The 17,841-nt window shown below is 32.1% G+C and overlaps 2 protein-coding genes across 2 annotated transcripts; both read right to left on the bottom strand.

The window, feature by feature from the left end:
- Positions 1-6,663: 6,663 nt before the first annotated feature.
- Positions 6,664-8,301, bottom strand: LOC131053156 (A-agglutinin anchorage subunit-like). Its single transcript, XM_057987776.2, has 2 exons — positions 7,701-8,301; positions 6,664-7,307 (listed from the first exon to the last, which is right to left on the bottom strand). Exons 1-2 carry the CDS (start codon positions 8,299-8,301, stop codon positions 6,664-6,666), a joined length of 1,245 nt encoding a protein of 414 aa, XP_057843759.2.
- Positions 8,302-15,172: 6,871 nt separating this feature from the next.
- Positions 15,173-16,026, bottom strand: LOC131874818 (uncharacterized). Its single transcript, XM_059218736.1, has 2 exons — positions 15,640-16,026; positions 15,173-15,346 (listed from the first exon to the last, which is right to left on the bottom strand). The coding sequence occupies exons 1-2, from the start codon at positions 16,024-16,026 to the stop codon at positions 15,173-15,175; spliced, it is 561 nt and encodes a 186-aa protein (XP_059074719.1).
- Between the last annotated feature and the right edge of the window lie 1,815 nt (positions 16,027-17,841).

Below are 17,841 nucleotides of genomic sequence, written 5' to 3'. Positions count from 1 at the left end.
TTTAAAATTTATTTTAATTTATATAATAAATTAAATTCCAACTTTAAAGATAAATTAAACATTTAGAACAAGAGAGCAAGAGAGATAACCTAGCTATTGATTAGTCATTTCATACTAATAATTTTTAGATAGTTGTGTTATTGAAGAGTTATACTAAGAGTAACATGCCATTTGATTATTATATCCATCTATATCTCTCTCTAGGCTATATGTATCTATGTATCTCTCTCATTGCCCCATGTATCATTCCCACTATATCTATCTTTGTATATCTCCCTCTCCCCCTCTCACTCCCTCTTTTTCTATATCTCTACTTATATGTCCTATTTCTTCCTCTCTCCCTAAGTATATTTATTTATATATTTTTGTCCCTCTATATATATATCTATATATCTCTTTCACTCACACATATTCCATATTTCTCCTTCCGTATCTCTATCTCTATATCTCTCTCACTCACACAAACACATACTCCCTATTTCTCCCTCTCTATCTGTATCTGTATCTCTATCTGTATCTCTATCTCTATATTTGTTTCTCCATCTCTCTCTCTCTCTCTCTCTCTCTCTCTCTCTCTCTCTCTCTCTCTCGCTCTCTCTCTCTCTCTCTCTCTCTCTCTCTCTCTCTCTCTCTCTCTCTCTCTCTCTCTCTCTCTCTCTCTCGCTCTCTCTCTCTCTCTCGCTCGTCTCTATTTCTCCCCATATCTCCCTCCCTCATTTACCCACTATCATGTCATACCCCTATCTACCTCTTTATCTCTATCTATATCTCATTTTATGTTCTTATATATCTCTACATCTCTCTATTTCTTTTCTGATATATATGCATCTCTCCCTCTATTGCCTCATGTTTCCCTCACCCTCTTTCCATCTCTATTTGTCTATCCATAGATCTCTTTATTTTTCAATCTCTTTATCTCCCTCCCTCTCCCCCTTTCTCTATATGTCGAACCAAATAACTATATGCATATACAATTTTATTAGTTTTCTTAAGTTATATTTAATAATATTATTGAAAATTATAATAGGCCTTTATTAACATTTATTATAGAATATTTCCTTTAAGAAATCTATTTTTACTTTATAGTAATATCTTATAAATAAGAAGGATGACCATATATCCAAGTGCACAATATAACAATCATACCACTCTAATATGGATGGATAAGAGATCTTCCATGTTAATGCACTACGGGATGTTAAGGACCTAATATCCAAGCATGCCCATGGGATGTTTGGTGTTCTTTCCATGCTCATGAGTTGGGAGGTTTATGCGTGCTCCTAAGTTTGATCAAGGATTATGGATACTCTCCAAGGTAGATTGAGGAATAGAGTGAACCCAAAATATTGTTATGTTAATGGGCTAAGGGGTATAGAGGATCTATAATTAAATCAATGCACACGTGTTTGAGGGTCTTCTCAAGTATGGCACCCTAAGATGAATGGATGAGAAATCCCCACATGATCTCACAATATAAGTATAACTATCCTTGAGATTATGGTTTGCATATATTTATAATGAATTGCTAGTACAATTAACTATAATAATTTACAATTTAATTAAATTAGTAATTTTGTATATGTTGTATTGAGTTAGATATTAATGATTAATATATTGATTTAAATACTACATTGAATTATTAATATTTGATGTCCTAATATGAGTTTCTAGTGATTAACATTGGGTGTTGGCCCTAAACAAAAAATATTTCAAAAGTGACCTTACTATTGATAGTTTAATTATAAGTTTACATGATTGAAGATAATGAAATTCTCATCTTAATTTAGAATTACTATTTCACAACTAAATTTAGGTAAATCCTAAAACGGGACATTACAATTGGTAAAAAGGCAACAATATTGCTAGTGTATGAAGTGAGAGATAATATGACATATCTAGCTTTCTTTATTTCTACCAATTCTCTATTTCTATCATTTTCACCTTTTCTGATATAACTTCGTCATAATTGCAAAATTCACATCTCAAATATTTTTCAATGGATTATTTTTAGCAACTTCTTATACTTTTTCTTTTATATCAAAATATCTTTCTACATACCACCAATGTTCAACATTTCTCAAATATGCACTAAAAATTATTTTGCTAGTTGTACCATCAACATTATTCATTTCATCTTCTTAAGAGATCACAAGTATCATTCATTATACTACTCTACATATATCACAAAAAATATTATTATAATGTTAATCTCCATGCTCTTATCAATATGATATGATTTTCACTTTTTAGTGAATAATAGATTAAATGAAGAGGACATTTACTAACATTGTTTTCGTTGTAGATACTTGGTACTATAACCAAGTATTCACTAACACGCTGTACAAAAGGTCCGTTTTGGAGTCAGAATAGACATAGCCATGCTTTATTCGGTAATATAGAGATAGTACAACAACGAACGGGGCAACAAGAATATTCATGGTGGGAACTCAAAAAAGGGAAAAGAATCATTAAAAATGGTATAATAGTGGAGGAAAAACATCGTGTGCGTGTACAAAGTGACGACAGGAAACATAATATCGGTGAAAAATTTATGGGAAATCTAACGATCACTAGCGTTTTAATCGTCTTGCAAGGTCTCTGCAAAAATTAGAACCATTGAGTTGTAAAGTGAATTGGAATACTTCATAAAGGGCATGCCTTCAGTGTAATCATAACTTTTTTATTTGAATAAAATGATATTTAATTATGAAATATTAATTATAATTCTAATATTAATAATTACTTAAGTTATTTAATGTGACTATTGTTTATTAGAATTAAGTATTTCTCATCTTATCGTATATTTTTTATAATATATATATAAATAGAATTAGACTCAATAATCATTTATTTGATCATAGAATATCATCAGTTCTATGGATTCTAGAATGATACTTTTGGGGGAACGTAATTAGTTCTTCAATGACGTTTGAACTGACTTAGTATCAAGTCTTATAATTAAAAACATATAGAGTAAGGTTTCTTTAATAAAATATATAAAATGTGGTTTGTTTTTTAATGTGCAAAGAGTTTTATTATGTTCTCTTGCTTTTGTATGAGATCATGGAGGCAAAACAAAGCATTTTCTATTTTATTTATTGTGAAAGATACTAAACTTGGATTTTGACAGAAAAATCTTACATACTAGTTGAATCATCTTGTCCCCAATTTTGCATGACTTGATATAGAGTTAATTGTTGTTCATATATTGTAGAAAGCTAAAACATAATATAGAATATAGTATAATAGATGAAATTTAATGTTCATGAGATATTGAGATTTTAAAAAGAAATGGATGAGGTGTCATTAGCCAATAGAATATTTACTCTTATGAATAAATAAAAGTGTACTTCAAATCTTATAATTTTTAATTAAAATGTTTGTAATATTTACTCTTACATATAACTATTAGTCAACGGACAACTAAATCATAATATAGAATATAGTATAATAGATGAAATTTACTGTTCACAAGATATCAAGATTTAAAAAATAATGGATGAGGTGTCATTAGCCATAGATATTTTCTCCCATGTATAAATAATAGTGTAGTTTAATTTTCATAATTTTTAATATTTGATTTTATATATAAATTATTAGTTAGTATCTCATTTACCATGAGCATCAATAGGACAATATTTGGGTATGCTTAGTTTTCATTTCTTTTCTTGAGATATGTGTTTAATTTTTTACCTTCTAGAAAATTTAATCTTGGATAAAGTTTTCTACCCAATTTTATTGATTCCCTTACTTTCATTGCTATTTATAATATAACATGAAGATTGTACTAAAAATATACATTTTTCTTAAAAACATAATCTTAATTTAATAAAAATAATTTTAGTTATAATTATTGATGAAATAATTTAATTATTTATTTACATAGTGTGAATCAAATCCTTATAAAATAGATAGTAAATTTTATTATTATGTTTTGAGAAATAAAATTTGTTGAAATTTATATATTATATAAAAGAATCACTTTATTTACATTTTTTTTTTGTTGGGTAATAGGCTGAAGCCGATATTTTATCACCTTATTTATAATATTATGAATAGATAATTAAAAAAAAATAAAATGGAAATTTATTTGTTATTATTTCTATATTCTAAATTCATATTTCTTAAGTTTTAAAATTGTGAAAAATATTTTATGGCTATTTGATTGGCCAAAAAAAATTGACACAAATTTCATTCAGTACAACAGACACTTTATTACACAAAATTTCCATACATAATCTAGATCAATGGGGTAGCTTCCATAATATAAAGATCTAAATAAATATAAAATGTATGCCCCAACCATAAGGGGTGCAACAAGGCAGCACAAAGGTGTGTTATAAAAAAAATAAGTTACATATCATAAAAAATATTTTAGAATTAATTTGTTGTGCATAAACGAAGAACTCCTCATGGATAAAATTTAACTTTAGCCTTTTTTTTCCTTTTTGGAAGATGACATTAGTATAATTTGGTGTATTCTTGAAGGAGAGCTTTTCGTCTTGACCTATATCTATGCATGCTCAAATCGGGAGGAGGCAACTAAATTTTGATCTACCTCATTTAGGGGGGATTTATCCTCATACCCTCTAAACAAACTAAATCAACATTATCATCACCCTTCCTAAATGTCCCATTAAGTAGTGATTCTTTTAAACAAGTAGCAATAAATGTTGGTAGGATGTGATTGCTTCTCCTTGAGAAAAGATTGGATATCTATATAAGAACAATGTAATATGCATCTGAAGTAAAAACCCTTGTACCTTTCACATGTTGTTTATTTGGGGAGAGAAATAGAAGTTCCAAGTGAACAAGTTGGCAAAGGGAGCTAGAAGAGCTTGAAACCATCTTAGGGTAAATTAGATAATGGTTAGATTTGGCATCAATGCACCACATAGGAGTCTTGTGAGAGACCTAAATTGAGGTAATTAATTCCTTTGAAGAAGTAATCGTCAATCATATCTATAGAGAGGCCAATCTTATGATAGATCGTTTGGAAAATTCATTGTAGATGGAATTGAATTCAAAAATTTGGGACCGGTTGGAAAACTCTTGTTCTCTCCATGGGTGGTTAGATTTGAAATTTGATCTTTATTTCTTTGTGGTATAACTATTGGAAAGGGTAAAAATTCTTAGGGATAGATTGTGTCAAGTTTATAATTGGAAGTAGATGCTTGTTCTCAATTTCCCCAAGGGTAGTTGATGTTGAATTTTAGATTCTTATTTCTCTATGTTATAGTTGTTTGATAGGGGTTGAAAAAGATAAGCATTCATAGGAGAAGACAACATTGAATTCCTAATCTAGAAGTATATGTTTGTTCTCAATTTTCCTACGAGCAGTTAATTTTTTTTATAATTCTTAGTGTCCTAAGTTCAAGCCATTTGATAGGGGTTGAATGTGGTTGGTAGTGTGATTAGAGAAAGTAGGCAAGTAGCTAAGGTGGCCTATTCCCACTTTATGGCCCAACTATCTATTCTTGTCATTAAAACAAAAATAAAACACCATACATAATATGAGGCTTGATAATTATACCTCTTATATTGATATCTTGATCTATTGAGTACATTCCTTATATCTGATTTATACTTTCTATCTTCTATTCACTATTCTTCTATTCCCCTCATCATCTTTTTAACCTCATTGGCAATTGCCTACTTATATATCCTATTAGGGATGCAGCCCCTAGATGATATCCCTAAGAATAATCTCTTTCCTTAGTTACATATTCAGGAACTGTGTTAACAGATCACACCCTTATCTCTCTAGATCGGTGTTTGTATTCTATTTTTTTATCAACAATAACTATATTTAAACTGAATATAGTTTTCTTCTATATGTAATATTCACATAAATAAGAATGTCCTTTATTTTGATGAACCTATCTATTTGTATGTTTTTATTATAAGTTGCAACCCAAATAAAAGTTAGAACAAGAAAAAATTGTTCCTAACACCAAATATTTGAGCTTATCAATCAAGCTCTATATCAAATTAAAAGAAGTAGAAATGTAAAATATGCTCAATATACTAATTTATGACATAAGGTATGTGAAAAAATAATAATTGCAAGAAAATAAACAAAAAAATCATACCACATCTTAGTGATTTGTTCAAAGAAAACCCTTTAAAGAGAAAGATCCCAATCCAAAGAAACTTAATGTGTTATTCAATATCAAATGGTAGAAGAGATTTTCCTAAAATTTTGCTCCCGAACAATACTGAGGATTAAAGAATAAATTGAGCTAGAAGAAAATGTCAATCCTCAAAAGATGCCCTTCGATGAGGATTCCTTATTTTCAAGATCTCCTCCTTTATTATGTTCCCTTCTTATCCAAATTTCATTCAATTATTTACACATGACTAATTTGAATCTATTATTTATCTTTATTTCTTAAAGAATTACAAACATAAGCTAAAATATTGTCATAACATCACATCATTTTATTTCTATATCATCATCATACCAAAAACACATCATCACATAAACACAAACTGAAATCAAATTATTGATAAAAGATGTCCTTGCAATAATCAGTTATCCATATACACATACTATACCCCATCTCTCACGACTATGACAAAATATGAGGACAAAATGCATATTCTCTTACGACTATGACAAAATATGAGAACAAAATTTAAAGGTGGTCTAGGAGCTGGAGGCTATAACAAAACGAATCCCTCTGGATGCCCCTCTGCTCTCCCTTGTGCCTCTCTCAAGCTAACATTCTCCATTGTCAATGTATCCATCCTCAACGGTACTTGTATATCTGATACTCTCATCTGACGAAGTGTCTCGAGCTCTCCTCGCAAACGATCTTGCTCTGTTTTGAGTCCATCTATCTTAGCACATAGTTGTTGCATACGATCTTGCTCTTGTTTGAGTCCATCTATCTTAGCACATAGTTGTTGCATCTCTATCTGATGAATTGTATCGAGCTCTTCTAGCACACGATTTTGCTCTACTTTGAGTGCATCTATCTTAGCACATAGTTGTTGCACAGGATGTTGCTCTACTTTGAGTGCATTTGTCTCAGCAAATAGTTGTTGCACACGATCTCGCTCTAATTTGAGCGCATAATTCGTAGCACATAGTTGTTGCACCTCTATTTGCATTTGTCTCTCCCTCTCTCGGGCCTGATCAGGTTGGATCTGCAGACTATTCCGTTCTGCTTGAGTTTGGTCTCTCTCAATTAGGGCCACACCTCTCACAAACTCTGCCCTTGCTAATCTCTCATAAAGTTGATCCATCTCTACCATAGCAGCATATACTTTTTCCGTGGCCCTATCGCACTCTGGAGTGTTCGCTGCGAAACACAAACACCAAAAAATGTTAGTTCCATGTATCTCGAATCACAAGAAGCTCTAACTATTTTCTAAACACATACTCATCTATGTTTATGAAAACTCAGCGTGCGCAAAAACATATTTGATTTATGTGATTATTAACAGGTGTGACTGTGGTGTAATGACTATCAGGTTAATTCAGCAGTGGTTACATTTAGAATTCTTAAAAAAAGTGATCTAATCCTGCCTGAGATATTTAAAAGGAAAAGAAAAGAACATTTCAAGGCAGCCTATAATCTCTGCCAACATTCCGAAAACTAAGAAACCTTTAAGGTTGACCATAACCTAGAAAATTTAATTATCAAACAGTAAATGGCAAACCATAATGCAGTAACTACGAAAGAGAGACTTACCAGTTACTGAAGATGCAGTTCTTGTTGCAGATGCCTCTGAAGACGATAAGGTAAAACGGGGATATGTAGCGGAATTGGTAGTGGAAGTTGGTCCTGATGAAAATGACATCCCAGATGTTGGTACGGTTACAGCAGCACAAGTAGTGGTCTGTGCTAGTGCAGTCCCTTCACCAGATAAAGGAATTGTAATTGTAGGTGCACTGGTGGTTGATGAAGACGAAGCAACAGTGCAAAATGCATTTGATGGTTGCGATACAGAGGAGGATTGAGTTGCTGAGGAAGTGGGCGGATTTCCCACCTGAGTGTTGGAAGGCGTGGGTGGAGTAAATGCTATGCCCGGAGTGCGGAAAGACAGATCCACATCCAGAGCAGAAGATTGCGAAGGGATTGCAAAGAATGGCGTAGGTGGACAAACCGTAGGGGCGTCGAAGAGAGCCGTAGGCGGGTAAGCCGTAGTGCCGCCGAAGAGAGGCGTAGGCGCGTAACCCGCAGTGGCGATGAAGGGGGCACCAGGGGCGTAAGTCGCAGTGACGCCGGGGAAAGGCGTAGTTGTATCAGCCGCAGTGACTGATACGGGGAATTCAAATCCTCTGTTCGCCATGGCTAAAGTTCAAGTAATGCCGAAAAAGGATTAAAATTGAAAACTGAATCCTTGAACCCTAGGGTTTTGTAAAATAAACAATCTGTTGTTCCTGTAAGCGTGTTACCTGATTTGGTTTGTTAAAGCATTCTCCACTAGGATTTATATGATATCATAGGACACCAGTTGGGTTGGGTAGGATTGGCCGACCATATAGTAATAGAGGATTTATTATTTTATTTTAAAAAAATCTTTAAGATTTCAAGCGGAAACAAATTAACCTTAATTCACAACGTAGGGCTAGTGTATATTTGTGCTAATTATTTATTATAATTTTGCAGTATTGTTAGTTGAAAATTATATTATTTTAATTATATTTGAGTCTCATAAATTATAACTATTTTATTTGAAGAAAATGATATTTAATTATGAAATATTAATTATAATTATAATTATAATAATATAGTATTAATAATTATTTAGGTTATTTAGTGTGGCTATTGTTTATTAAATTGAAGTATTTCTCATTGTTATCGTATCTATGGCTTGTAGAATGATACTTTGGGGGAAGGCAATTAGTTCTTTAATGACATTTGAACTGGCTTAGTCTCAAGTCTTATAATTGACAACATATATAGTAGGGTTTCTTTTATAAAATATATAAAATGTGAGTTTGTTTTTTAATCTGCAAAGTAGTTTTATTATGTTCTCTTGGTTTTGTATGAGAGCATCCAGGCAAAACAAAGCATTTGGTATTTCATTTATTGAGAAAGATACTAAACTTGGATTTTGACGAAAATCTTACATACTAGTTGAATCATCTTGTCCCCAATTTTGCATCACTTGATATAAACTTAATTGTGGTTCATATATTGTAGAGAGCTAAAACATAATATAGAATATAGTATAATAGATGAAATTTAATGTTCATGGGATTTTGGGATTTTAAAAAGAAATGGATGACATGTCATTAGCCAATAGAATATTTACTCTTATGAATAAATAAAAGTGTACTTCAATTTTTATATTTTTTAATAAAAATGTTTGTAATAATTACCCTTACATATAACTATTAGTCTACGGACAACTAAATCATAATATAGAATATAATATAATAGATGAAATTTAAGATGAAATAGTTTAATTATTTATTTGCATAGTGTGAATCAAATCCCTATAAAATAGCTAATAAATTTTATTATGTTTTTAGAAATAAAATTTGTAGAAATGTTATATTATATAAAAGAGTCACTTTATTTACATTTTTTTTGGCTGGGTAATAGGTCGAAGCCGATATTTTATCACTTTATATATAATGTTATGAATAGATAATGAAAAAAATTAAAATAGACATATATTTGTTATTATTTCTATAGTCTAAATTCTCATTTCTTAAGTTATAAAATTGTGAAAATTATTTTATAGCCATTTGATTGGCCAAAACAATTTGAGACAAATTTCATTAACTACAACAGTCACTTTTTTAGACAAAATTTCCATACATAATCTAGATCAATGGGGTAGCTTCTATAATATAAAGATCTAAATAAATATAAAATGTATGCCCTAGCCATAAGGGGTGCAACAAGGCAACACAAAGGTGTGCTATCAAAAATATAACTTACATATCATAAAAAATATTTTGGAAACAATTTTTTGTGCACAAAAGAAGAACTCATGGATAAAATTTAACTTTAGCCTTTTTTTTTTCTTTTTTGGAAGATGACATTAATAGAATTTGGTGTATTCTTGAAGGTGACCTTTTCCTCTTGACCTATATCCATGTATGCTCAGATTGGGAGGAGAAAAATAAATTTTGATCCACCTCATTTAGGGGGAATTTCTTCTCATATCCTTTAAAAAAACTAAGTCAACATGATCATCACCCTTCCTAAATGTCCCATTAAGTAGTGATTCTTTTAAACAAGCAACAAAAAATGTTGGTAGGATGTGATTTCTTCTCCTTGAGAAAAGATTGGATCTCTATATAAGAACAATGTAATATGCATCTCAAGTAAAAATCCTTGCACCTTGCACATGTTGCTTATTTGGGGAGAGAAATAGAAGTTCCAAGTGAACAAGTTGGAAAAGGGAGCTAGAAGAGCTTGAAACCATCTTAGGGTAAACTAGATAATGGTTAGATTTGGCTTCAATGCACCACATGGGAGTCTTGTGAGACACCTAAATACAAAAATTTAACTATTTACATAATGATTTTTGATGAATTGTGAAAAAAGCCTCCTACATCTAAATCAACATGATCATCACCCTTCCTAAATGTCCCATTAAGTAGTGATTCTTTTAAACAAGCAACAATAAATGTTGGTAGGAAGTGATTGCTTCTCCTTGAGAAAAGATTGGATATCTATATAAGAACAATGTAATATGCATCTCAAGTAAAACCCCTTGCACGTTGTAAATGTTTATTTGGGGAGAGAAATAGAAGTTCGAAGTGATCAAGTTGGTAAAGGGAGCTAGAAGAGCTTGAAACCATCTTAGGGTAAACTAGATAATGGTTAGATTTGGCATCGATGCACCACATGGGAGTCTTGTGAAACACCTAATTATAAATTTTTAACTATTAACATAATGATTTATGATGAATTGTAAAAAAAGCCTCCTACATCTAAAATAATTATTTCCACAATCTACATATTTCCACTAGAGTCTCTTGCCAACTTTCAATGAGATCTCAACTAGGAGGCCCATTGACAAATCCATCTCTACACAAAATCAAGCACACGTGGTGCTTGCGTAATTGATTGGTTCTTTTACAAAACATGTAAAATTACCCAAACGATTTTCAGTCATTCTCAAATAGTTCAAGTCCCAAAAATGGATAGGGAGATCATTTGATATTCATCTTTTCTTTCACTGATGGTGTTTGTCAAGGTTGTGTGCTTGGTAAGAATGTCAAGGATTCTTTTACTTTGAGTAGAGCCCATCGTGCTAAAGTACATTGGAGCTAGTTCATAGTGACCTCATGTTCTTTCTGACTCCATCTTTTTGGGGGCCAAATATGTGCTTACATTGAATGATGACTTCTCTAGGCATACATGGGCGTAATTTCTAAAGTACAAGACTGATGTCTTTAATTAAATTAGGATATATGAGGCATTTGTAGAGAAGTATTCTGGTCTTTCTATTAGACAGATATGCATAGATAATGACAAGGAGTATGTCAATCTAAAATTCCAAGACTTTTATTTTGAGCATGACATCCTTTTTGCCTACTCTTCTAGGGAGAATTTGAACTGCTAAATGGTTTAGGAGAATAGCCTTTGAAGGTTCATCTAAATTTGTTTTGTTAAAACTAATCCCCATTCAATTATACTAGAATAGATTATGTTTACACAAAGAAGCAACATTCTCCTGGGCTTCTCTTCAAGGGAGAATTTTAACTACTCAATGGTTTAGGAGAATAGGCTTTGAAGGTCCATCTATATGTGTTTTATATGAACACCATGATTAGTCATTCAATCATATCCTTTTAGGTTGTTTATTTTCCCAAAAATAGTAGAGATGGTTTTGTTCTAAACTAGGATGAATCACTACTCTTCCTAATGACATCCTTAACCTTTTTAAAAGTTGGTCAGAGTTGAATCAGAATTGTATATATGGAGGTCTGTTGATTATTTTCCCCTCCATTATCTTATGGAAACTATGGAAAGAGAGAAACTAAAAAAATTTCCAAGGAAAGAAGTTGATTTGGGGGTCATTCATCAATAAGGTGGAAGTTGTTAATGTGGAAGTGATGAATAGTAGAATTGGAAGTCAAATGAAAAGGGAAGTTTATTTTTCAAATTAGAATGGCTCTATTAGAATGAAAGGGTTGGGATTGAATATTCCTCTTTACATTGGTATTGAGGATCAAATAAGTAAAATAACAAGGGAAAATTGTGTTTGGTCCACTCCTAAGATAGGTTGGGCTAAATTGAATTTTGATGGTGCTTCTAGAGGTAATCATGGAACCTTTGGAGCTGGTTGTGTAGTTAATACCTATAATGGTTCAATTTTATCTAAGTTGGAAAAGCATCTAAAAGATGACACAAATAACATAGCTAACCTCAAAGCTCTACTTGAAGGGGTACTTCTTTGTAGAGAATTAAACATAAAGCTTTCAAAATAGAAAGGGATTTCACCATAATAATCAATGCCTTGAGGGCAGGCTCTTATACAAATTGGATGCTTAATTGATTGCTTGGGAAAGAAATGGAGGTGGTTAATTCCTTTGAAGAAGTAGTCTTCAATCATATCTATAGAGAGGCCAATCTTATGACAAATCGTTTGGAAAATTCATGGTTAGATGGAATTGAATTCAGAAATTTGGGATCGGTTGGAAAACTCTTGTTCTCTCCATGGGTGGTTAGATTTGAAATTTGAACTTTAGTTGTCTGTTGTATAACTATTGGAAAGGGTAAAAATTCTTAGGTTTAGATGGCACTAACTTTATAATTTGGAAGTAGATCCTTGTTCTCAAATTCCCCAAGGTTAGCTGATTTTGAATTTTAGATTCTTATTGCTTTATGTTCTAGTTGTTTGATAGGGGTTGAAAAAGGTAATCATTCTTAGGAGTAGATAGCATTGAGTTCTTAATCTAGAAGTATATGTTTTTTCTCAATTTTCCTACGAGTAGTTAATTTTTAATTTTTAATTCTTATTGTCCTATGTTCTAACCATTTGATAGGGGTTTAATGTGGTTGGTAGTGTGACTATAGAAAGTAGGTGAGTAGCTAAGGTGGTCTATTCCCACTTTATTTCCTAGCTATCTCATTAATTTTCCCACCTAGTTATTTTGGCAACTTGGCTATTTGTGCTCATTAATGTTCCTTTGAGATGATGGTTAGTTCGTTTCAACTTAATGGATGGATTGATAAGGTTTTTTAGTGGATGAATCATTTAGCAAGGGATAAATTTGGTTCATTTCAAGCTCTTTCTAATTTGGCCATTCATTAAATTTGGTAAACCTTCTCAAGTCTGTATCCAAGTACCAACTCATATGCATCAATGACTCTCTTGACTCTCCTCTATCAATATATTCGTATAATATTTGGTTGTCTTTTGATTTGACATTCCCTTCTTTCAACAATGCATTTTGAGAATTCTTTTATGATTCCCTTCTTCAATAATTGAAATTGGCATGTTGAGCAAGCCTACCTTCAAAGTTATTCATTCAAAAAGTAGGTTAAGAATATTGCTAAATTATCTCTATGGTTTGGCTATTTCTTTAACCAAGTCTATCCTTAAGCTGCATTTTTCTTGTCATTTCCTTCTTCTTCCTGATGGATACCTCTATCACTTTGATTGCTTTGAAAAGGTAAATGGATTTCCTTGGGCTGATAACTCATAAGTGGCTCTGTTAAATGGTTGAACACTCTCATAAGCTCTTCTCCCATGTATAAAATTGTGTCCTTGGAGGTGAATTCATCAGGTGAAATCACAGAAATAGAGCCAATACTGATATTCCTACCCTTTTCATTGCCATGACTCTCTCGGTTAATGAATGAAGGGTGGTAGTGGAAGCTCTCTACAAAAGGGTCTTTAAAGAAGAGTTTTTGCTTGAATTAGATAAGCTTTTGCTATGCATTGACAAAGACTTAACAATCCCCTACAAAATGCATTACACTATTAGAATGGAGGATGATGTTCCTACTCCCCACTTCCGAATTCTCACAGTCTAGAACAAAGCCTTTTGGGATCTCAAAATTTCAATTGTGCAGAGAAGCATCCAATTTATTAAACATCTGTTGGGGTTTATGGAGGATGGCCTTATTGGTTCCAACATGACCAGTGATAATATAAATGAGTCAAAGTACTGGGTGCTTGATTAAATATACAAAAGATTTGACACCTCTTTCCAACCCTAGCCCCAATCTCAATTTTAATACCTTAATGCTACTTCTGTAAACGATTATAGTTATGAGTTTCTTTTATTTATTTCAGAAAAAATCTATAAATTCAGTTATCGAAGTTTAGAAGAAAACTATTGTTTGGAGATATGCTTATGTAACTTTGATAACTGAATTTGAATTGTTAAAGTGTCTTTGATTATAGTTGAGCTACACACTTATTTTCAATGTAAGTGTTAGTAAATACATTCAAATGTACATTAAACACTTAGATAACAGATCTAGTAAAAAATTTAAAAATGTTTATATTCAAATGAGTAGAAAAAAATCCCACCTACCCACCTACATATTTACATGCAAGCTTTCCCACCTACATGAATATTCAAATGCAATCGGGATATTTATTTTGGATAAAGAAAGAAAATTGGTGTCCGCTATTAATAGTAGCATTAACTAAGTACCTGGACCATAACGCCTTCTTTTTATATTTGTGTGCTTTTCAGAAAAAAAAAAAATCACCCTAATTTATTATCTGATTTCTGAATATAAATATATGTAAATGATTATCAGACCATATTAGTTAAGTTTTGTGAAAGCCTAGGAAAATACATTTCTGTCTCCTCCAAAACCACCATGATTTTACAAAACTTCTTTCAATTTCTCAAATTATACTATTGATTATGGTCAAACCCTGCAAATACCATGGGCTTAAAGTAAACTGTCAGTCCAAAGTTTGTATGGAAGAACTGTAGGTATAAAAGTCCGATACACCTGCCAATTTCTGAGAAGTAACAACTTCCTGAGTGGTTTAACGCCTCTCAAATAGATACTCTCCTTAAAGTAAATGAGAAAAAAGAAACAGAGAGGACCTCAACAAACATTGCAATTACCCAAACAAAAATGAAAAAAGCACCACCATTACATTCTTATTATATGTAGAAGACAAACACAACATACATACAATCCACAGTATGCTTCAAACATAAAGATGATAAATACGCATAGCTACACACAACCTGATATAAGATGAAATCAAATTGCTTTCAATGCCCTTTTTCTTCCTCTTTGTGGTGTCCAGGAACCTTCTTTTCGATCTTTTCGGCCTCTTCTTCAGCCTTGCCATGACCGTGTTCTTCTTCTTCCTTGTCAAGTCGTCCGTGAAGCTTTGACTTGTTTTTCTTCTTCTCTCCCTTTTCATCTTCTTCTTCATCGCTAGGCTGTAAACACATTCATTTCATCAGATCAGAGATATTCCAGTGAACTTATCAACTGGAATGTACAATGTTTTGATGAACAATGAAAGTAATTTATGCGGAGTTACAGAACATAGGATGCAAAAGTAGAATGTAGATCATTTTTGAAAAGTAGAGAATGTACATTAAATAAATTTGATCACAAAAACAGAATTCAGATAGACAAATTATCAAATAACAATGGATAGACAGTCATTTCATCAGATCTGTCTATATAAACATGTTAAGGAAGTCATAGCCGGCCAACCAAAACTTACAAAGGTGTTGGTGTGATGCAGCTCTTCGTGTGTCTTCTTCTCATTTTCGCCATGGAACTTGTCCTCGTACAGAGAAGCTGGGCGAACCTCGCCTACGAGTCCCTGCTTAACCGTGTTCCCCCCTTTGTGTGTCTTCTTCTCACCTTCGCCCTCATGAGACATAAGAGCAGGGTGAACCTCATGAGACACAGGAACAGGGTAAGGCTCTCCTATGTGATCATGAGAGACAGGCGTGGGATGAACCTCACCTACACCTACGTGTCCCTGCTCATGCGTAGATACAACCGCTACGTGTGGATCCACAATAATTCCATGCTGCTGATGTGTCTTCTCTTCTTCCTTCTTCCCAAACAAGCCGAACAACTCTGCTACATTTTGCTTCGCCATTGCAAGAAAAACAGACAATACCTCAAAAGAAAATATAGACAGAATAGTTTCGAGTATCTGAAAAGGTTGGATGTAGAAATAGTGTGGAGCGAACGACGCGGATTGCTAGTGCAGCTAGAACGTGGGTGGGCTCAGCAACATAAACATTTCCTGTCAAAAATTTCGAGATCTGTGGAATCTGAAATGCATACGTTGTGTTTCAGAAATACATGGCAATTAAATTTTTTTACCGGCTTACTGCTACCTAAGCTTAGCAAATTTCCTGTACAAAATATCGTAACGGGACAGTTTACCTAATTTGACCACTATGCTCTCCGAGCTCTACGTAACGCAGTCCAAGTGCTCTAGGTGCAATCTGAAACATGTGCGTTATGAAGTAGTGGAATCTAAGTATGGCATGTGCATAAGAGGTATTTTCATTTCAGAATTAATTTCCTTGTGACAGGCATAACAGTTATAATTATAATTAGTGTAAGGGTTATAATTTATGAGTTGCTACTTTGAATTTATAAGATTGCAAAGTCTATATATCTTCAATATTTTGTTATGATATTTTGAGTTAATTTTACTATTAAATGCTAACGAAATTGAAATAATAATAAATTAGAATACATTGTATTAAATAGAATATAATAAATATAATGTATTAATAACATTCGAGAAGGTTAACATTTGTTAAATAATAATCATTTTACAATTTTAAGAATATTCATAATGATCAAATTTTTGTTAGTATAAGAATGAACATGTAGAAATTTTAGTATATTTGAAAATAGGAGATTTACAAAAATTTGCAAGTAAAAGAAATTGCATTCGTAAATATTTAAAATGAAAATATTAATGATTGTGGCCACCATACATTTATACAATCCATTGGCATGGTAAATAAAGGTATATAATTATGATACTTATTTTTTTCAATAAGAAGTTGTGGGTTAAAGTGTGACAATTGGATCATATGAATTACTCTTCCTTGAATATTATTTAATGATATTGTTTCTCCCACAATTAATATGCTTCCATTGTTATGGATTGCTACTCGAAGAATTGTTCTTGGTAAATTGATGTGTAAAGGAGACCATATATTTCTTTGTTGACTTTCTTTATTATCTTTGTCTAACGTCCATTTTCTATGGTATTCTTTATCAATTAGTAGCAAGTAATTGTAACATCTAGATAGTTCCCAAGATGTTGAAAACTCTTCCAATGAATCATAACATCGTAATAGTTTTCATAAGATTTCCTTTGTACTTCTTCTAAGTTGAAACTTGTTATTGGTAGGTACTTTGTCATAGGATCCACCGGTGATTGTAATATCATGAGATTTAATGTAGCATAATCAAATTTGATGACCTCACCATTGTTTGAATGCTTTCTCATCCAGTAAAATCTGCCTTTATAACAAAAACCTCTTCAGAAAGGATAGTAACAATTTTCAACAAATAGTTGAGTCCACGCATCAAATTTTGACTCGTAAATATCAATATAGAATCAACCATTCATACTCCTCTAGTACTATCCAAGCAAGATTACAATTTGATTGATCAAATAAATAAAACTAATTTCAATGAAATCAATACGTAAAGTGCTTGTGATTTTTCTTATACTCAAAAGTTCTATCCAAGTTGGATTACTTGCATTAGATTTATTATATATGTAGAAATAAAAATTATTGTCTTTTATCCATTTCAAACAACAATATATATCATCTAAAATTGCCTGAATGCATTTATAATAGTTTGGAATCTTTGTTGTTGGTAACATATAGACATTTGCATCACCTTCAATAATCCATGATTGTATCGCTTTGGACCC

This window comes from Cryptomeria japonica, chromosome 4, assembly GCF_030272615.1.
Source record: "Cryptomeria japonica chromosome 4, Sugi_1.0, whole genome shotgun sequence".
NCBI lineage: Eukaryota > Viridiplantae > Streptophyta > Pinopsida > Cupressales > Cupressaceae > Cryptomeria > Cryptomeria japonica.
The sequence above is the reverse complement of the archived record's forward strand: the minus strand, read 5'-3'. Positions and strand labels throughout refer to the sequence as shown.